Source organism: Grampus griseus, assembly GCF_964374135.1.
Source record: "Grampus griseus genome assembly, chromosome: 12".
Lineage (NCBI taxonomy): Eukaryota > Metazoa > Chordata > Mammalia > Artiodactyla > Delphinidae > Grampus > Grampus griseus.
Window position 1 is genome coordinate 46638042 of NC_139006.1, and position 22563 is coordinate 46660604.

Consider the following 22563-nt stretch of genomic DNA (forward strand, 5'->3'; position numbering starts at 1 on the left):
CATTCATCTAACAGGGACTCTAGAAAAAAAGGATAAATAGAATGGTAGGGAAGTAATACTCAAAGAAATACTTGCTGAGACTATCCCAGAATTAAAGGAAAAAAATGGATCTTCTAAAATATATTCTGACTGTAGTGCTGGGTAAATAAAAATAAATTCTCAGCATAAGACTGAATTAAAACTATATATAGAACACAACCTAGAGAACTATAAAAGTTATCTGGATGTATTACCTATAAAGAGACAATAATTAAACAGACAGTAGAATATGCGTGAGCAACAAGTAATGCCAAAAGATGATGGAGTACCACTTGCAGGGTACTGAGGGAAAGAAGGGGTTAACTCAAAATTCTAAACCAAGTCAAATGATCAAATCAAGCATGAGAACAATATTAAAATATTTTTCAGAACAATAAAACTGACAGGGTTTATCACCCACAATGCACCATTGAAGGAACTAGTAAAGGATATAGTTGAGCAGGAAGAAAAGGGAACTAGGAGAGAAGAAATGAGATACAAGAAACAATGCAACTATCTCTCACTTTGGATAACTTTTATTTATTTATTTATTAATTTTTTGCGGTACGCGGGCCTTTCACTGCCGTGGCCTCTCCCGTTGCAGAGCACAGGCTCCGGATGCGCAGGCTCAGCGGCTATGGCTCACGGGCCTAACCGCTCCGCGGCATGTGGGATCTTCCCAGACCGGGGCACGAACCCGTGTCCCCTGCATCGGCAGGCGGACTCTCAACCACTGTACCACCAGGGAAGCCCTGGACAACTTTTAAAGAAAAGACAGAGACACAAAGGAAGCAGGGAGACATGTATACACGTATTTTATCCATCTGACAAACTTTTCTATTAGGACAGAATAATCTCGTCTCTCAAATTCTCTCGTTCTTATGCCATGTGGTATTTTCTTGCTCTGACAATTGGATTGCAAGATGTCTTGACCATTTCTTTCCATTTGAGGCCACACACGGTGTTGAAAACACATGTCTTACTGATTAAATCTGGTTAATTATAAAGTCTTTAAAAACTGACCTCGGGACTTCCCTGGTGGCACAGTGGTTAAGAATCCACCTGCCAACGCAGGGAACACGGGTTCGATCCCTGGTCTGGGAAGATTCCACATGCTGCGCAGCAACTAAGCCTGTGCACCACAACTACTGAGCCTGTGCCCTAGAGCCCGCTCTCTGCAACAAAGACAAGCCACTGCAATGAGAAGCCCGCGCACTACAACAAAGAGTAGCCCCCACCCACCACAACTAGAGAAAGCCCGCGCGCAGCAACGGAGACCCAACGCAGCCAAAAATAAATTAATTAATTAAAAAAAAAATTGACCTCTACAGTGTTTGCTGTGCTACCACGGTGCTAAATGCTTGAATTTCCCTTCCATGAAATATTTAGAGTTGTTCAATAAACTCCATTGTTTTTGCACATTGTGATGAGTAGTGGACAATATTTCAACCAAAGATTTTAGACATCTAACTCAGTGTTTCACAGCTCTGCTTTTCATCTGTTAATAAATAATATTCTTTTATTCACTAGAACGTATGCATGCAATGCTCACCTTCTAATATTAATATAATTCTGTACGCGTAAATATCAATTCCTAAAATGAAGTCTTGGAAGGTGAGTTACCTATGGGTCCATGATTTATGTGCATGGCACTCTTCTGATAAATGTTTTTTAAAAGTTTGAAAGCACACTCCTCCTCCCCAAAGTTAGAATCTTACAACAAAAGTAGAAACCTAAAACTCAGCTATACAGAGGAAACACCTGGGCGAAACTGCCAACTGAGGTTAGATTGAGAAGAGAAGAGAAATTGAACTTGAAGCTTAAGAGCGAGCTCTGTTTAGAAGAGGAGAAGGAAGTAAAACTAGAATGCATGTAGATAAGAGAGAAATGTGTGGAAAAGTTGAGACATAGAATCCTTGAGGGAGAGTTTTAAAAAGAGGAAACAAGCGCTGTAGGAAAGTAGGAGAGGGAGTGAGCACAGGCTCAGAGGTCAGTGCTCACAGGAGAGAACATTTCTTGTACGGAAGCAGCAGCTGGGAGGGCTCAAAGGGAATGAGCCAGGATAGATTTTAAAAAAGGTGAAAGACAAAAACAAATAAAAAATATACTTTAGTATGATCTCAGTTCAGAAAATAAAAAGATGTGGAGTTATTTATCCCCCACCAGCTTCAAAAGAAATTAATGGAAAAGGCCCTGTTACACATTTATTCTCGACCACAATGATGATTAACCGTGCGTCTCTTCTAAAGGCCATAAAAACATTTGTTCAACAGAGGAAAATGTAGAATAAAATTACATCCAAAATCTCTCATTCCAGACAGTAATTTTTATCTCATTGATAAAAACGATTTGCCAAGTGCAATTAAAAATGTAAAAATAATGGATTTGATTTTCATATTATTTCTCTTCTTTTCACTTGCTTTGACCAAAAAGCATGTTTTGACAAAGGGACAAAGGAAGTTGAGGCCTTAAAGGGCAGTCTTTAATTGGTTGAAGTTAAATTAACAATGATTACAACTTTACCAATTCAATCAATGGATATGAGCCATTTCTCTTTAATTTAGAAAAAGTTGAAATATCTAAAACATCTTCCAAAATCACTTCTAAATTCTAATTTTGCAAGCTATAGTATAATAATTTATGTTTACTGTAGTTAACATTTTTATTTTACAGAGGCAAAAAGTTCAAATGTATATTACGGTAAAATTATATTTTATGCAGTAAAAGGATCTCATTCCTAATCATTGTGCTCACATTCCAATTTTACAGGGCTCATAGAAAATGATTTTCCATTTTATGTGATTTTGTGGATTCACAGAATTCTTCTAATTTTATAATATCAGAATACTAACCCCCAAGTATATTGTCAGTTTCCTGTAGAAAGATATAACTTTTTGAGTACTGACCTATGAGGCAGTAAGTATGTTCTCTCTGTAATAAATTTTCCTGTCAAAGTGAATATTTTAAGAGATATGACTAAGTAAATTGAAGCTAATTTTTCTGAAGTAATTTTCTCAATTTTTAATGATTATTTAATTTTAATAAATTATAGTCTCAAGTATTTTCTATGACTAAATTATGTTATACCGTAATTACATACAAAACTGAGGGTACTATTAGAAAGCAGACATGAGTTAATAAATTATAGCAAACCTCTCAATTACTCTATTTGTCATCTGGGGTGAAATAAATTTTGAGAATGTATGCAGCTGACTTAAAAATGTATGTTGTTTAAAAACTGAGGATGTCTGGAGTTGGGGGTGTATACAGCTGGCTTAAACACAAAGTTCTTACCTTCGTCTGAGGCAAGGATTGTGATATTATATATACCATTTCTGATGGTCTTTGCCTCTCTATCCAGGCTTCTTAAAATTGTGATTGATCCTGAGTTTTCATCAACACTGACCCATCCTTCTGGATCACTTAATTTCTCATACCTGTAAGTAATGATGAATTAAAATAGCAAAATGGATCATAAGCCAAATTACAATACTGGTATCACAATAAGTTATACATTTTAAAAACATGGTAAATTTGAAATCAACTAAAACAGAATTACAAGTACCTTATGCCACTGCTACTATTTGTTTCCGGGTCATGTGCTTTATATCCAATGTCCTTTGTGCTCACTGGTACATTTTCTTTAATACGAACAATTTGCACTGCAGGGCGACACTCAGGGCCTTCATCCTGATTTTTTACACGAACAGTGACTGTCGCCATGCTCCCGGTTGATCTCGAACTAGCAAAATTTGGAGCTTCATTAACTACACTGATTTGTAGGGTCATCTCTTGTTTTTCTTCGTAATTCAGTGGCTACAAAAGCAAGCGTGTTGGAAATCAGATCAAGAAATAGTACTTGGCAATGTGAACTAGTGTGTAACTAGTTAGCTGTGGAAATATGTAAGTGCTGTGTCGGGAACAGTCATGAAAATATTAAACATATACCCACAAATATGATGGTGGTGGAAGGAGGGAAATCCTTCAACTGATTGAGCATTTGGGTGGAGCCAGCAAAAAAAAAAAAAAAAAAAAAAAAAAAAAAATTCCTCAACTGCAAATTTAACAAAAGTAATATTATAGGTCCCGATGGCGATTTCAGATAGTATTTAATGAAATACTATTTGAAATATTACTTTAGGGACTCCGTACCCTAATCAACAGTAATTTACTAGTCCATTAATTTTGGAACCACTTTTCCTACCCTTCTGAGATGAGTACAATTATTCGTACCTGGTTTGGGGTAGAAAACGTGGGTCAAATTTTATGAAATGTATTCAAGATAAGAGAGACGAGAAAATAGAAAGCTTATGGGCTTTACACTTTCCTTTTTAATCTCTTTTATCCCAGTTACTCTCTAAAACATGGGTAGTACCAAGTTTAATGGAAGGTTTTCATTTTATTTTGCCTGATATCTAAAGAAAGAGATAAGATTTAAGGGACAATCCCTTTGCTGTTTTGAAACAGAAATTAACCCACAAACTGCAGCTAATTTACATCATTGTAAGAAAAAAAGAATTCGTCATGTTTGATCCATTCTCCTTGTGAATATGTACAGCAGGGAAGCTACAGAGACCCAGGATAGAATCATGTTTTAGTTAGAGGCAGCAGAAATAAGCCCATGGTTTTGTCCAAAGCCAGAGCTCAGATCACTTTATGGGCTAACTCTGCCTCCTGAATTCGCAGTGATGTCTTCTGAGATAATTGTAGAATATTATTAGAAAGAGGTTTTAGAAGTATTTACATCTTCAAATGGGTGAGGATTCCCATTTTGAACCAGGAAGCTAAGAATGTAATGTACACTGGATACAGATGAACAGATCTATAAACAGCTTCCCTATGGGTCTGACCAGGAATAACTCATCATCTGGGAAATTCAGTAATTAAGTAGAGGCTCCTGGACACAGCTATAGATAGAATGGACTAGGAAAGTTTGGCAGTGTCCCACTGGTGTCAAAGCTGTGCTAGTTTTTTAATTGTTAAGAGATACTGGTTACAAAGTGGGTACTATATCGTATTCATTGAACATGCATATATAATCATTTTAAACTATCATGCCTTTATAAAAAAAATGTTCTCCAAAATTTGTATATTCATCCCACTATATATATGAAAAACATAGTGTTTACATTTACCTAAATATCTATTTTATTCCTACATTTACCATAATTCCTTTCTTTTCATTAAGCTCTAGTATGCTAATCTGTGACATTATAAGCTACAAATAACTAATTTCCTAAGTTATTCTTACCTTAACCACACACAGAACTCCTTCATTGGTTTTGGGATCTGTTACAATTTTAAAATTTCCATTTTCATTGCCCTTTAAAATGGTATAATTAGCTCTCCAATTAGCAGTATTAATTAAATCCTTATCTGTAACGGCAACACGTAAGATTTCCACATCAACTCTATTTTCCTCCACTGATACCTCATACTAAAATAATAAAAAACAACAAAAAAAAGTTTAATTAGTAACTCTCACAAAAACAAAACACCAGGTAAAGCCAGCCCAGTTCTTCTAATTTCTAAAGTACTATGTTAACATGACTTTAAACCCCAAGTCCAAACTACTGACACGTGGCTGGGAATACTTCCTTTGAAATCATGGGGCATGGGTGGAGGTGCACATATGTAGCAACTAACACTACATTGTACATTTTTCTTTTATTAATATCACACACTTACAGATAAACGGTTGAATGTTGGCAAGTTGTCATTCACATCTCCAATATTAATGATGCAAGTTGCAGTTGTCTGCAAACCAAAATATTGACCATCCATGTCTTGTACTTTTATTTTCAATTGGTATTTATCAGTTACCTGAAAAGTAAGTATTAATTACTGAGTGAAAGCAACATTGTAAATGAAATCTTAATTTACACTCTATAATTTCCCTTTGCATTCAAAATTTAAGAGGTACACTATTAGATTTCATAGTTTTCATGTACTGGCAGAAGAACAATTTCCTCACACTAGTAATTTTCAATTAATTTACAAAAATAGAGTAGTTTCTCAAATTGAAAGTGCTACTCATGGAAGTAACTGGTTTTAGCATTACTTAACAGAAAGAGAAGATATAGTCATAGTACATTTTAAATTGCCTAGTAATTAATCAAAATCGTTATCTCCTATGCAAAGTACATTCTTATATTCAAAAATACACAACAGTGACTCTATACCAGTCTCGTAATGAAGCAATAAAGGCATCCTCCTGTAAAAAAAGGTGGATTTTAAATATTTACTTTACATTTACTAAAAGATCATTAAATTAGCATGAAAACAAAGTTCTGGAACTATGTAATTTTTTCTTCTTCATGGAAAATAGATTCTGGTTCTTAAGCGTTTTCCGTTCTTCAGAGATTGCAGAATGCTCATCACTGGTTTTAAAAAATGTGTATCTCCGGGCTTCCCTGGTGGCGCAGTGGTTGAGAGTCCGCCTGCCGATGCAGGGGACACGGGTTCGTGCCCCAGTCTGGGAAGATCTCACATGCCGCGGAGCGGCTGGGCCCGTGAGCCATGGCCGCTAAGCCTGCGCGTCCAGAGCCTGTGCTCCGCAGCGGGAGAGGCCACAACAGTGAGAGCCCTGCGTACCGCAAAAAAAAAAAAAAAGTGTATCTCCTCATAATGGTTTCATTTGTCACAAGTGTTGAGATATGGAAGGATTAACAACAACACTAATAATAATGTCTCTGGACTGAACATTAGGAGGCTTGGGTTCTACTTCCAAGTTCAAAAATAACAAATGTACGCTTGGGCAGTTGGAAACGTATTTTTCCCTAGCTTTCCTCTTCTATAAAATTATAACAACACCTTCCTTTATAATTCACCTCTTTTCATAAGATTAAATTATATGTAAAAAACTATCCTAACTGTCCACCTAGAATATTCACCCTTCTCTTAAAAAGCCACCTTCTTTGGGCTTCCCTGATGGCGCAGTGGTTAAGAATCTACCTGCCAATGCAGGGGACACGGTTCGAGCCCTTGTCCGGGAAGATCCCACATGCCGCGGAGCAACTAAGCCCGTGTGCCACAGCTACTGAGCCTGCGCTCTAGAGCCCGCGAGCCACAACTACTGAGCCTGCATGCCGCAACTACTGAAGCTCGCGTGCCTAGAGCCCGTGCTCCGCAACAAAAGAAACCACTGCAATGAGAAGCCCGCGCACCGCAACGGAGTAGCTCCCACTTACCGCAACTAGAGAAAGCCCTCGTGCAGCTATGAAGACCCAAAGTAGCCAAAAATAAAATTAATTAATTAATTTTTAAAAAAAGCCACCTTCTTCCCTTTAGATCTCTTAAACTTTCTAGCCCTCATGTATTACCCAAAATAAAACTAATATTTCTCTCGATCACTATGCTTTTTACAAACCCAATTTTTCCCAATTTATTCTTCTCTCATAATCAGTCACATGAGAGTTAAAAATTCATGGCCTTATTTCATTAAAAAAATTTTAAAAGCTCATACTAGTATTACGTATGGGAGGGAATATGTATTCTGTTTGTAATAAACTATGATTTATTGGGAATGATCAACTGGCTGATAAAACAAAGAAAGAAATCAAGTTTGGGACCTAAATATTAACTTGTGATATCTTCAGATGGAAGAAAAATTCTGATGTTTAAAGAGCTTAAAGGGCTGAAGGCCAACAATAAAAAAAATTGGAAACCTGGGATCAGAAAGTGAGTCCAGAGCTCTCTTGGGTAAAAGCACTCCAAGACTCCTTCATTAGTCAAATGTTTTCCACTGATTTATCAGAAGGATCTATTCAAGGCTTGATGATAAAAGAGAATTTGGTCTATAATCTGCTCTTTCTGAGCACATAAATTCCATGAAGAATCTGTATAATTCGTAGAGCTGTGACAGCAATTCATTCATTCAACAAACGAAATTGCATTCTTCACTGGCACGTACTCATGGTAAAAATAAATAAATTATAAAATTGAATTAAAATTAAAATTTACCTAGGAATGTCCTTGTAAATGCAGTAAAAATGATTAATTTTAATAAATTTTATTAGATTTCAACCCATAGTCTATCTAAAGAAATGGGAGGTATATATAAAGCACTTCTGCATAACATAGTATGATGTTCTTTTCATGGAAAAGTACTTGTGTGATTGATTTATAAGCTGAACTAGCTATCGGGTTTTTTTTCATAGAATACCATTTTTACATGAAAGACACCTATGGTTATTCAGACTGGTATATTTGGAAGACATTTTGTCATAGGTAAGGTGAATATGTCATTTCAAGGAAAACAGCTATTTGTTGCCAATGGTCAATTGGAGTTTTCAAGCCAAAATGAGGATTCCGGAAAACTTTTATGATATTAATCGTGATATTAATGGAGATGAGGAGGTGATTTTTTCCAATATTGTTTAATTAGATGTGTCAATATTTGGAGGATCTACATAACTCAGTGAGTCAATATTTCCCATATGACTAATGCACGATGTTACAAAATCACACATAGTAAACTATCCACTCATAGCAGAAGAAAGACCAATGTATTTTGATGTAACAAAGTAGGAAAGTTCATGGACAAGGCTTCTTCAGAGTGCACATTGCAAAACCCATTTATGACACTACCACTTGTCAAGATTTGGTGTATCAAAGAAGACTATCCACGATGATCTGAAATCACTGTTAACATACTCTTTTCTAACTTCATATCATGTTGGATTTTCTTTACATACTTCGACTAAAACTATATAACAGACTGAATGCAGGAGATGTGAGAATCCATTGGTCTTATACTAAGTCAGGTATTGAAGAGATTTAGAAAATGCATAATAATGCCACTCTTCTCACTAAATTACTTATTGTTTTAGAAATGTAATCATTTCTTATAAAAATATTATTTACATTAACATGTAATATATTATTTTAATTGGGTAAATAAATACATAGTTTAAACTTTTATAGTTTTAAACACTTACAGATTAAATAGTGATAAATATAACCCACATAAACAAAAGATCTTTGGAATTTCCAATAATATTTAAGACTGTAAAGGGGTCTGAGACCAGAAAAGTTGCAGACCACTTCTCTAATCCATGCAAGAGGGAGAGGAAATGAATCTATATGAGATTTAGGAATCAAAGAAAAACGTGACAAACACATATTACTATATTTTAATATTAAGGATTATAAACGTAGGAAGTAGGCCAGAATAAAGGTTTGGTGGAGGAGGTAATAGTTTAATAACAAAATGAACAATTACTAAACTGGGGTAGTTGCAGTAGAAATGGACAGAATGTGAATGTTACGATCACTTTGGAGTCAATATCAAATGCTTTGGAAAGTAATTTGATCTGCAAGAGAGGAGACATCAAATACAATTTTGAGAACATGAATCCAAGGTGACATTAGAAAAAATGTGTAAAGGAAAAGAAGGTACTAATGGCATTTTAACTAGAGAACATAGGAAGGAGAGCATTTTTAGAAGGAAAGAAGAATTCATTTCTAGATGTACTGAATCTTAGGTACTTGTGAAATGTTCAAATAAGGATTTCTAGCAGTCAACTGAAAATGTTAAACCAGAGATCAGAGACAGATAAACTTTCATTTAATCTATGTAAGGGGAAAGAGTGTAGATGAGATTGTTGATGAAGAAATGACACAGATAGAAAAAGAAGCATTGTTATCTGTAGATAAGAAAATTCTGAAAGTTTTACTTTTCATATATGACATTTCTTGTTTTTTACAACTATAAATATGTTTATATTAGGAAATTTGATTTTATAAAACATACAATTCAGGAGAGAATGAATTAGCGGTTCAAATTCAGAGCACTGCAAGGTCAATGACCTCCATCAACCTACCTAAAATAATTTTTGTTAAATTAGATTCACAACATGCTTTTCAAAAGCACATCTGCAGGTGGTATACAGAGATATGCAGGTACTGCTAAGTAGCCATGTGATAATCAGGCTTTATTTGTTAATATTTATGTTACCTCTCTGTCTAGCCGAGATGATGTTGTGGTGATCACACCTGTAGCTGGCTGCATAAAAAAGAGGGTGGGTGATGCTGGTAACTGCTCGATGATGGAGTACATTAGACGCGTGTGCAGTGTGTCAGGCTCATCTTTGTCAGTTGCACAAACCTGTCCAACGGTAGTACCTACATATAGAAAAATCCTCTTTAATTTCAAAAACTTTTACAGTTTCAACTTTCCCTTTATTTGACTCCTCTCCATCTACCACAAAAAAGTTTTGAACCACATAATTGATAATAGTAATAGGTTTTATACATTTTCAGACTTCTATATAAAATAGCACTTACTTTTAAATATCCCAGCGTTCCAACATTTTGGAATTTGGTAACCATATTTGTATTTACTGTATTTATTGTATAAATTTATAAATGTTGATAATATCCCTCCATGGCCTTTGTATTCCTAGACTAAAGAATTCCAATTATTCTTTAACCTTTTTCTATTTGTAAGCCTACACTTAAATTGATCATATGGGTCAGTTTGCTCTGAAAATTCTTGGTTTAGTTAGATTTTTCTAAGGGAAGACTCAAAATCTGCATTCTGACTCCTAGTTGAAATGGTCAATTTTCAAAAGATTGAGAAAATATATTATTCTCCATGACCTTTATGATAATGCTCAGAATACTATCATTTAATCACTATAGAACATCAGCCAGCTCTCTTCAAGGCCAAGACATCCGTTGCTCAAAGACTTACTCTTTTTTAGAAAAGAATATTCTAAAAATATTCTTAGAATATTTAGAAAATATGGTCTCTTAAAAGTATTTATTTTACCTCACACAGGAAGGCAAAGTAACATTGAGTCACTCCTATTTTTCAGGCACTGTGCTTGGCCTTCAAGGTATATTGTGCTTCATTTAACCTTCAAAACAACCTTGTATATTAATATCCCATTTTACAGATGAGGAAACCAAGGCTTGTCAAGATTAGGAAACTTGCCCAGGGTCATGTCAGACAGCTAGCAAAAGGCAGAGTAAAATGCCACCTACAGACGCCCGTCTGGCAAGTCCCTTGTTCTTGGCAGCAGGATGTGCCACCTCCCAGTGGCCAGAGTGAAACTCAGCTAATGAATTTAAACATTAAGTTGCCGTGTATTGCCACGGTGGGTACTCACCAACTCTGCAGTTTTCAGTAACATTAAAAATGTAAGTTGTTTCTGTAAAAATTGGGAAGTTATCATTCTCATCCTCGATTCTGATTAGTAGCGTCAGTGGATATTCTGGAGTATATCCATCCTTAGTTGTTGCAAAGGCAACTAGCTGTGAAGAGAGTAAAATGGAAAAAAAAAAAGCTACGGTTCAAACTTGCTTTCGCTTTGGCTTTCATTTGGAGACTGTTCAGCATCACAGTGTGGATTTCACCATTTGTTACTGTTTTGGGATGTGAACATAACCTTAATGCCAGAAGAGATGGTTAATTTCATGGTGCACTATAGCATTTTATGTTTAAATTTATCTAATATAATAACATAGCTAAATTTGGTTACCTCACCATTGCTGTATTGTTGTTCATGAGTGTAAGGGTTTTTATTATTATTTTTCCGAAAGTGTCTTGAGAACTATTTTGCTTTGTTTGAAAGTTTCAGGTGCATGAATTTTAAATACAATTTTCTGGATCTTTTATAACTTTGAATTCTTAGGATTCCAAATTCCCCAGGTGCAGTTAACTGAGATATTATTTTATTTTCTAATTAGAATTTTAGGCATATTGATGATTGTATTTAGATAACTTTCTTCATAAGAATTTTTTAATTTAAAAAGGGGGGAGTCAGGAATGGACCAAATGAGTGGTTATAAATTGGGTCTAGAATGCGATTTATTCTTTTGATTTTATAATATGAATTTCAATTCCAATTTTTCTCATAACAGCTATCATAGAAAGAACAGACCATCACAGGTACTTAGAAGGTCATGTTGTAGTAATTCTAAAGCTAAGTAATTACATCATCCAAAATAGATATAAAATAATTAAAACTAAGTTAAGCAAAATGACCAGCTCCTGTTGGAAAATCAACACAACATTAGGTTAAATTCTTATATATTAACGCTCATCCCACCACAGGAGGTTGCTTAGATGATGAAAAGACCTAGTTATCCTAGTTAAGCACTGTCCACACTCCTTACTTGCTCACCACAAGTTAACTTTCTCTCATTGCAAAGGTACCAAGGCTTAACTTCTGAACTTGACTTACCTCCTATGGTATCACTCTCAGTACCATAAAGAGGTTCACAGATCTTTTCTGCCAAATAAATAACTACTGTTCAAAGTGGTACTCTTTTTTTCTTTTGAAAAGAAAAATAGTAAACTGTAATTCCCAGAACAATCTATAGAATCGAAGGCTATTTATTCTATAAAATTCTTTTTGCTGCCAGTCAGGTCTGTACTATCAGATGTACCCAGAGCACGGATGCCAAAAGTCAGAAAACAGTCAAGAGTAAATGAATTGAGGAAGGGAGACGAAATAGCCATGTTTAATTTTACTAATACAATATGTAAACTTTAGACTTTACCTCAAAAGATGGATACATTTCACGATCTACAGGACGAGTACAAAACAGGTTTCCAGTATCTCTCTCTACATAAAATAAATTTAGAGGTTCTTTGTCAACTCCAGGCCCACTTATGGAATAGTAAATAGTGTAGTTTTGTGCTGTATCAGATTGAATCTAGAAAGTAGACATCATATACATAAAAGACAAATTTGTATTTCAGCAAAACTTTCATTTATATACTTATGCAATCATACTGACATTTTACAATAAGTAATTGCCCTCTTTAATTTATTATTATGTCTGAATAAAAAGCAGCAATAGAATAAGGAAGACTAATAATTGTGAAATTCAAGAGCAAGGCATGAGGAAAATAATGTAATAGCATCTTAGCTTTCCAGAATAACTAAGAAGTACTTTAAAGGCTATGTGTAACTACATGGATCAAGCATTTTGGACTTTCCCTGTCTTAGATAACAAAGTATTCTGAGCATGAAAAGTTATCCTTCTGTCAAAGTTTTACACCTCAAGTTTTATTATATATAACATAATATTTGAGACACTGGGTTTAGAGTATACTGTCGGCAGGCAAACATCTGGAAAGTGGTTTCCTTAATTAGTTTTTGTTATTTCTCAGCATCTTCTCTATTATAGGGGCTAAATGGGAGGATGAAAATGAGTGAGAATGGAAATGACATAATATCCTGGCAAGTGTGCTACTTTGGTATTTGATTCAAAAAGAAAATTTTTTTCCAAATTGTTTTCATCCTCTTAGTAGGATCCTTATCTATTAGGATGACTAACAATTATTTTCTAACAATTTCTTTCTCAACTTTAAAATGCTCTTTTCTCAGCTGCATTGAATTTGTTGATGGGATATAAACAAGGATTCTCTCTCACCATTTCAAGAACTGGGGGAAAAGAAACCTAAGAGCTAGACTGAATGGTAGTGACCACTGATAAGGGAGGAAGGAAAGAAGATTTGCTGGGGTTTCCACTAAAAATGAAACAGGGGAGAGAAAATGTGGATCCAGTATGATTTAAGCAGTGGACCTGGGAAGAAACCATGGAAAGGTGTATGTGTCTTTCCCCTTCATGGCATTTGACCTGTTATCAATAATTTCATCCTTTGTTATGGAAGATGTTTTGGGATTTTCTAGACTATGCCCAGGCTCTGAGATACCCTTGATGATATGAAAATTCATTAAGGAAGCATGCGTTTGACAGTGCTATATGGGTTTTACAGTTTTATAAATGGCTTTTGCATGACTAAAACTGCAAAAAAAAAAGTATACATAGTTATAGAGAGATGCATTTATACCATATATTGAAACATATGATAGACATACTCACCCATACATTCATACACACATACTTTTTAAATAACTGCATACACATTGTCTAAATTTTTTACAAAAATGGAAACCATAGACTCTCACAGTGGAAGGAAAGTAAATTATACCTGTTGAAGAAAGAGTGGGAAAGGACCCAAGGAATTCTCAGACACTGAACAAGGAATAGGAGCCCATCTTCTCTTGGCACGTATTAGAACTTTTTCTTGAGAACGCCTTTTCCTCAGTACCTCAATTTAGAAGACAAAAAAATATTAATACTAAATATTATTTATTTAAAAGCCAACGACTACTTTATTTTCAAACTTTAAAACTCTGATACATCTTTCTCCTCTCATGAGGATTAGCTGGGGAGGCGTAAGACCATGGTAGTGCTTGAAAACCAAACGAAATGTCAATACTAGAAAAAAAATAACCAAGAAATCCCTGCCCTAACTGTTATCACAGCAATCCTATTGAGAAAATAACTTGGTGGGAACATGGAAGAGAGAGAGATGAAATTGGAAGCCTAGAAGCAAAACTGAAAAAATAAAAACACTGTACTGTTGCCACACTGCCATGCAAAAACATGGGAGGAGAAATATGCAAAGAATGTAAGCAGACAGGTGCCCTTCTAAATTTAGCATAAGCATCTTCCACTCACCGGCAACTAGGAAGAGCCAGGGGACCAACAGAGAGATCTGTGTCAGAACGAGGAGAGAAACATGGTGACAACTCTCAAACAGCTGTCATGAGTAATGGCCAGTGGTTGAATGAAGTCATTTTGATCTTGGATGTCAAAAAGTCATAAGTATGTGTGAAGTCCAAACCTTAACCTAAAATAGTCCTCCATTTTCTAAGACTAAAAATTATGCTAAGATACATGAGACCTATCTCTGGATGCCTCATGTATCTCAGAGTAATTAACCATGTCATGACCCTATACTGCTGCCCAGAGTAGGACACCATCCTAAGTCATTAACATGCCATATGAGTTCTTGAATAATTAAAAGCTACAAAGTCCAAGTTATATACAAATATCTTAAACAATAATGTTTCTTGTTTTGGAAACCTATTCCACAGTGAAGATCAAGAAATGCTTCTCTGTGTCTAATCTCAAGTTCTCATGCTGTCCCATATCCCAATTTCTCCTTTTATGTCCCAAATAAAAAGAAATTATAATCTGTGATAACATATGTTGAACAACCCTTTTCCATTTCAAAAATGTTAACTTGAGTCATGGCTTTTATTCTTCTTCAAGCTAAATTATCTCGTATCTTTTTTGATTCACATCTTCCCTGGTCATGTTAGTTCCACCTGAAGAAAACAGTTCGTCATACTTCATTTTTATACTTTGGTATACCTTTGTTTGTTGCTCTAAAAGGACAAGTATTTTCTTCTCTTCTTGGGTCTCTGTGTTGGAAAGTAATACGGTAAAAGATCTCTTCGCTGAGGACAAAAGAATGGCATTTGTTGTATAGACTGAACCATCTTCTAAAATTTGGAAATCAGGATCACTTGAATGAATTAGATTTGCAGATTTAAAGCACTCCTTCAGGTTAACTGTAGAAAATGTACACAGCAATCATTTGTAAGGTAAAACAAAGCAATATACAGCTTTAACAGTAAGCTATGCATTTGAGGTGGGGCAGTCAAAGACTTTAATTACACTGACACTTGTAAGTTTTGCATTTTTAAAAGGATATATGAAACTATACGGTTAATTCAGTTGTGCTTAACTAAACGTATCCATCACTTCTGATACCTACTTCACAGCCTTTTAAAGAAGAGACATTTGTTCTGAAATCAAAGCATGTGAACTCTACAGTCTGAATATTAAACTCACACCAAAAAAGTTTTTCTTTATTAACTGAAACTAGCCACAGAGCAATACATGAGAACACTTAAAACAAGTTAAACAGAATCTAGAGATTAAAACTGGTAGTTATTACATTAAATTATTACTGAACTCTTTGCATCTGTTGTTAAATAGTCATCGTATTCTGTGTCTTCATTGGTCTGATCTTTTGGTATACATTTGAGTTATACGAAAAAAAATAATTGAAAAAAAATATGTGGAAGTAAATGTTGTAAGATGCCAAAATATTTTAGGATAAAAATCCAAAAACAACACCTTTAAACTCAAGAAATAGTTTCAATACTATTTCTCAATTTCATAGACGTGTTATAACATATACCATATCCTTCGTCTAACGTAAATATTAGTAATTACTCAAACTAAACAATCTTAACTACTTTATATAATCATGTTTTTCAATAAAGTACAATATTCCATTCATTGGATTGACACCATATATATTTTTAAAAAAGTATTGGAATGTACTATATTAGTTTTAACTATTAGTTCCAATAGAGTTATCCTCCTGAAGATTACACTAATTTTACAAGATCAACCAAATTAGGATTTATTACATATTCTGGCAGTTTCTTACCTCTACCAATATATTTTACAGCATCTAGTTTGGAGGGAACATGTAGTGTCACTGTTTTGCAGGCATCACAGGCAAATGTTAAGATCTAAAAAAATCAGTATTATACATTAAAAAGAGCCTTTTCATGTGTACATAGTTTATACAAATTTGTATAATTATAAATCTGTTTATATAATTAGCAAAATAAAATAAAAAGCATACACTGGATTAAGAATTCAGAAAAAAACTGCATAGAAGAGAAGAATAAAAACAACAGACTAAGAGCCATGGATCCCTCCCTCACAAAGCATGTAAACTCAGAGAATTGCTTATCCTCTTGGGCTTTGTTTCCTAGTCTGTAAAATGAAGTTAATAATAATTTCACTAACTTAGTGGATATACTGAGAAACCAATGACACCCTTTTGTGGGAAAGCACTGGAAACTATTAGGAAGGCAGCACAGGTATGTAAAAGGAAAGAGAAACAAAAACAAATTTAATGAGCCAGCAAGTTGTTTCAATTAACTGTCAACTGTCTATGAGTTTTGTTACCAAATCAAAAATATCCTAAAGAAAATTCCAATGCTTTTAAAGAGAAGCACTGACTCATTGCCATGGAGTGACTTAAAAAGTATTTACATATGACCCCACGCATATAAGCACACGACTTTGAAATATGAACTTATTTTGAAGTTCTCAATAATGAGAATTAAGGTCAGTGTTAACAGTATTTCACTTAAAAAATTTAAATGATTTAGTGATTTATGCTGAACCAATTCCAATACAATACATATTTGAGCACACTGAAAATAAATTCTGTTCTCTCTAAAACTTTATAATGGATGCTTCTGAAAGTTTCACAGTTTTTTGCAAAGGTTTTTGACAAAAAGCAAAACAGCCAACCAGCATTTACACTGTTATTTAAACTTTTATTTTTTGGGGCCGTACCGCACGGCCTGCAGGATCTTAGTTCCCCCACCAGGGATCGAACCCATACTCCCTGCAGTGGAAGCTCAGAGTCTTAACCGCTGGACCGCCAGGGAAGTCCCTACACTGTTACTTAAAAGTCTATAAACATAAATTAAAATCATCAAAATTTGGATGAAAATTTTTATTTCCAAAATACACTAAAGACCCTTTAAGTATCTAACTTAAATTATGTATGAAGGACCAAGCATGGCAGAGATTACATTTCATTTGGAACTCAGAGATGGACATGACAAAGAGACTGTACTTGAATTAGAAATAAAAAGATGAAAAGAATCTTCATTGGTTGCATAGCCCAGAGAGAATAGGAGTAGAATCAGACATGTGAAGAGTCCAGCTCAAGGTGACAGAAGGCATACACCCACTGATTCATTCAACCAACATTTCTTGGTTTCTGCCTAGGTGCCAAGAAGTGTTCAAAGGCTACTACGGTGAACAAAGAGAACTCGGCCTCACAGAGATTATTTTACACTAAAAGACAAAAAGTAAATACACAAATGCACAAAGGTCACACAATGCCAAGAGTAAGTGTTACGAGAAAAATAAAACAGGAAGAGAGGGTGATAAAGACCAGAAACTTGAGTGAAAGCAGGATGCAAACCAGTTCACTAACTGGGGAAGAGTCTTCCAGGTGGAGCGAAAAGCCAGGCCAAAGGCCCTGGGAGAGGACTTCACCTGGTGCGTTGAAGGAACAAAAAGAAGGGTGTAGCAGTAAACACAGTGAGGGAAGAGTGAGAGGACATGATATTGAAGAGACAATCATAGGCATATCATGTAGGGTCTAAAAGGCCACAGTAAGGAGTGCAGATTTTATTCTGAGGGCAAAGAGAAGCACAGTAGGTTTAGACACTGTGGAGTGGTGTCACGTGGTGACCATTTACACAGACTCATTCTGGTGGCCATGTGAGAACAGACTATGGGGAAGACAGAGTGGAAGCAAGGAGACCCATTGGGAGGAATCTATCTGAGAGGAGAGGTGGTGACTTGGACTAAGGTAAAAACGATGGAAAAGGTGAGAAGTGGCCGAATTAAGACAATATTTCAGATAACAGTATCCTGGACATCCAGTCATTCATGCATTCAACAAATACTTACTGAATGTTCTAATATGTACTAGACACAGAGCAGTAAAAGGGATTCTCATGAAACATTCAATTCAAGGATAAGACTTATTTGAAATTTCAATAATGGAGGATAAAAGCTATGACAGGGAAGTACAGGATGCTTTGGGAGAGCACTAGCAACCAGCCTCCTCTAAGAGCCAGGTGAAGAGGGGCAACAAGTTAGCCATGTCACAGTGAGGCAGAGCTTGTATGCTTCAGACATAGGAACTGCATATGCAAAGGCCCAGAGATGACACAGACTTGAAAATGCAATTTGCGATGGTTGATGCATATAGCACAAGAGGGACAGGAGTTTAAAATGGATTCACAGAAGTAGGTGTGGGACAGGTCCTGAACAGCCTTAACAAAGTACACATATAGATTTTTCTTCCTAAAGATAATAAGAAACCAAAGATTTGTTTTAAGCAGATAAATTACATAGCAGCTTTCTATTTGAATAAGGTTAACTCTGACCAGTGTGACGAATGAAGTAGGGGAACAATTTTCATTTCCAATAATGGGACTTAGGGCATTCAGTCCAACCCCCAGGCCAAAACTAACAATGATGGATACATGTTTTTAAACCATCCTAAAACCATCCAGCTAGGCAAAAACTGAGGATAAAGCTGGAACACAGTAGTAACCAGAAACAACTTCTAATCTGAAAAGATTAGATTCTGGCTTTTTGGCCTCAAGAGAGGGGAGTGAAATCAAAGCACAGACCTGCCTAAGATCTAAGAGAAGATCTGTCCACATTAATCTGGATCCCCAAATGCGAAACCTTCATTGTAAGAGTAAGCTAGTAGTAAACTGGTCCTCACATGGATTTGTGATCCACATTCACATCACTCATTTGTTCTAGGAAACACAAGCCGCTAATTAGTTTAAAGAAGCCCTGGCATGTGACCAGCACCATAGGTGATGAAAACCATTTGACCAAGTCAATAACCATTCTTAAATTTTAAAAAAAGTGCCCCCAATAAGAATTGATAAGTGCTACTTCAATAGAATTATATTATAATGACATCATCAATGGAAAAGCATTAGCAGTAGCCTCACTAAACTCAGAAACAAGGTAGACTTCCCAAGGGTCATCATCTACAGCTAACATTACATTAAAGTATATTAGGCAAGAGAATGATATTAGATGGCATATGAATTGAAAAGAAAGAGGTTAAAAAGAACCACTATTTGCATTTGATATGACTATTTATCTGGAAAACCCAAGGAAATTAACCACAAAACAATAAGAAATTCATAAGGGAGCAGAAACAGCTATTAAAATACAGAAATCATTAGTCATCATACACATAAACAAAATCTGTTAAACAATATAATGGAAAAGAAGAAATCATTTTCAAAAGTGATAAAAAGTTAGAATACCAAAAAGTAAACTTAACAAGAAACATGTAAAGTTTATTTGAGAAAAACCTGAAACTATTTCTGAAGGACACAAAAGCAGACTTGAACAAAAGAAATATATATTATTGTTTTGGATAGTAAAAAATCAACAACGTAAGTATATCAATTTACACTAAGTTAAATTATAAAGTTTATGATCCCAAAAAAAATCCCATTGGGCTTCCCAGGTGGCACAGTGGTTAAGAGTCCGCCTGCCGATGCAGGGGACACAGGTTCGTGCCCCGGTCCCGGAAGATCCCACATGCCGCGGAGCGGCTGGGCCCGTGAGCCATGGCCGCTGAGCCTGCGCATCTGGAGGCTGTGCTCCGCAATGGGAGAGGCCACAACAGCGAGAGGCCCGCGTACCGCAAAAAAAAAAAAAAAAAAAATCCCATCAATATTTTTTCTGGAACTAGACAAGCTGATATAAAATGTAATAAGGAAAAATAAACAAAGATAGAAACATTATGAAAAAGAAAAGCAATGAAAGGATATTAGCTTTAGCAGATACTGAAAGGTCTTATGAAGTCTCAATAATTAAAACAATGCAGTATTTGGTATATGAATAGACAGAAAGAGAGTAGATGCATATAAATTGGAAAGGAAGAAGTAAAAGTTTCTATTTACATTTGTTACAATTGTATATAGACCATAGGGGTTGTAACTTTTTGTTAACACTCACTAGCCATTTATGAGTTTCTATTTCTCCACATTCTTGCCTACAGAGCCTGTTGTCAAACTTCTGGATGTTTGCCAAATGAGAAATGATATTTCAATGTATTTCTTTCTCTTTTTTTTGTAATACCATTTTTAAATTATTTATTTGTTTGTTTTTTTAAAGATTTTTTTGATATAGACCATTTTTTTTCTTTTTTCCTTTAACATCTTTATTAGAGTATAATTGCTTTACAACCAATGTAGTTTTAAATTCATCTTTCCTCACTATAAGTAAGGCTGAAATATTTTGTGGGACATTTTTATTACTTTATGGTTTTTCAGGTCCATGTTCATGCTGGACTTCTTGATTTAGAAGAGCTCCAACCACAAGATGGAATTGTATAAGGAATGATTTCAATTTAGCAGTGGAGATCCCTGATGACCTTAGAGAGACAGAAACTTCATTAGGTGTTTAGGTAGAGGCAGCGTTCAAGTGGTTACTAAATGTGTGAGGTGAGGCAAGATGAGGAAGTTGGGAGAAGCTGATTCACAGAAGGGTGATGGAAGGGAAATGTAAGGGGTGTCCCCCAAGCCATTTTTATTTAGTAATGTTCCTACTTTTCTTTAACACGTCTATCACACATGAGGCTCACAACCACAACAAGCATCTGAGGCTAGCAGGACTTTGCAGAGACATGCACATGAGCATCAGAACAGCTTAAGACCCACCAAGCCTTCCAGCCAGAATGCAGTAGGATGAGGGGGGTAGCCACAGCCACCCCACTTCTGGCCTATCCAGCTTTGAAGCTAAGGAAGGCCAAAGAATGAGGATTATTCAACTTTATTCAACTTTATTATTATTCCCTTATATGTGCTTTCTTCTAAAAAGGAAGTGAGAACACACGGAAAGTTGTGTGTGTCAGTATATAAGATCCAAGCTATTTATGGCCTGCGCCTTTTAGTACCCGTGCCTAATCATGCCTTTTCCTTCAAGGGCAATGTTTAAAAAGAAGTGTCAAAAAAAAAAAAGTGTCAACTTTATTAAGAATCTAAGCAAAATCCGTTCCTCTTGTCATCAAAGACATATCTTACGACCGTTATTTACTCCCTTCTTGATTTCCTCAGCTGTGAACTATTACTTGCTGTGCACCCGGCCCTGTGTATGTTATTAATGTGCCCCGGTAATTTAGTTAAGAGTTTGAAGTCCCTGGAGTTCCATGGGAAAGGCATTCTAATAATAGTAACAACTACAATTTCATTAGTTAAAAACTTCAGGACTTCGTTGTAAAACGAGAGCGGTAGAGTAAGGGAAATTACACGGATATTTCCCGCCGCCAGTTGCACCCCTCCCAGAAGGAATCCTCCCTCTGTCTGTTCTCCAGGTTCGTCCCCTTGTCCTTCAGGGTTAGGGACTGGAGCCCTAACGCCTGCGGCTCAACGTGAAAGGACACTATGCGCTTTGACCTCTGTACTTGGTCTATGTTAATTTTGTCCTTCCAGGGGACCCAGGAAGCCCTGACTGGGGAACCTCTGATCCCAGTCTCCCAGGGGCTGCTCTCCCCGCACTGGATTCCTATGCCTTGAGGTCCCCCAAAGAGACCTCGGTCTTTCCTGCCAGGGAGGGGGGCTATCCCTTCCGAATAAGGCCACCTCCTTTTTCCCGCCCAGCTTTGGGGTCTTTGCTATTGGGTTCTTTAAAGCGGGAAGGAAACTAGAGCTGGAGGGCTTGGCGGGGGATGGGGGAGCGGGGAGAATCTGTATGCCTCCGAGGCGAGAGATCGGGAAAGCCACTTCCCCGAAGTTCAAGGGGGATGAAATCTCACGTGCTGACAAACAATGGAAACCGTACCAAGGACCACCGAGGGCCGGCCCATCTACTATCTTTAGGCGCAGAGGGTGGAGACCGCCCCAGCCCCAGCTCTTCCCTCCCCCCTTCACTCACACACTAAGATCAAAAGGCGCCTAGTTCTTTCACCCAAGGACCTGCGATTTCGATCCCCAGCGGCTCCCCTCGTCTGCGGCCGGAGCCCGGCACTGAGGTCGGATGGACTGCCCCGCCCGGGGAGGTGCGCGAGGCGCAGAGGCGCAGCGCGGGGCGCGCAGCGCTCGCCGGCTTGTACACAGAGGCCACGGTTTGGGACGGGCG

The 22563-nt window shown here is 36.4% G+C and overlaps 1 protein-coding gene across 1 annotated transcript in view; it reads right to left on the bottom strand.

Annotated features, from left to right (window-relative positions):
• The window catches only part of DSC2 (desmocollin 2), a gene marked incomplete at its 5' end in the record, with an annotated part of 36614 nt that overhangs the window by 13721 nt on the left and 330 nt on the right, over window positions 1-22563 (bottom strand). The window contains 10 exons of the mRNA XM_082668114.1: window positions 3313-3455; window positions 3584-3834; window positions 5270-5455; window positions 5707-5841; window positions 9977-10143; window positions 11133-11277; window positions 12529-12684; window positions 13970-14089; window positions 15202-15401; window positions 16292-16376. Coding sequence (XP_082524240.1) covers window positions 3313-3455; window positions 3584-3834; window positions 5270-5455; window positions 5707-5841; window positions 9977-10143; window positions 11133-11277; window positions 12529-12684; window positions 13970-14089; window positions 15202-15401; window positions 16292-16376 — 1588 coding nt within the window. The remainder of the gene's footprint in view (window positions 1-3312; window positions 3456-3583; window positions 3835-5269; window positions 5456-5706; window positions 5842-9976; window positions 10144-11132; window positions 11278-12528; window positions 12685-13969; window positions 14090-15201; window positions 15402-16291; window positions 16377-22563) is intronic.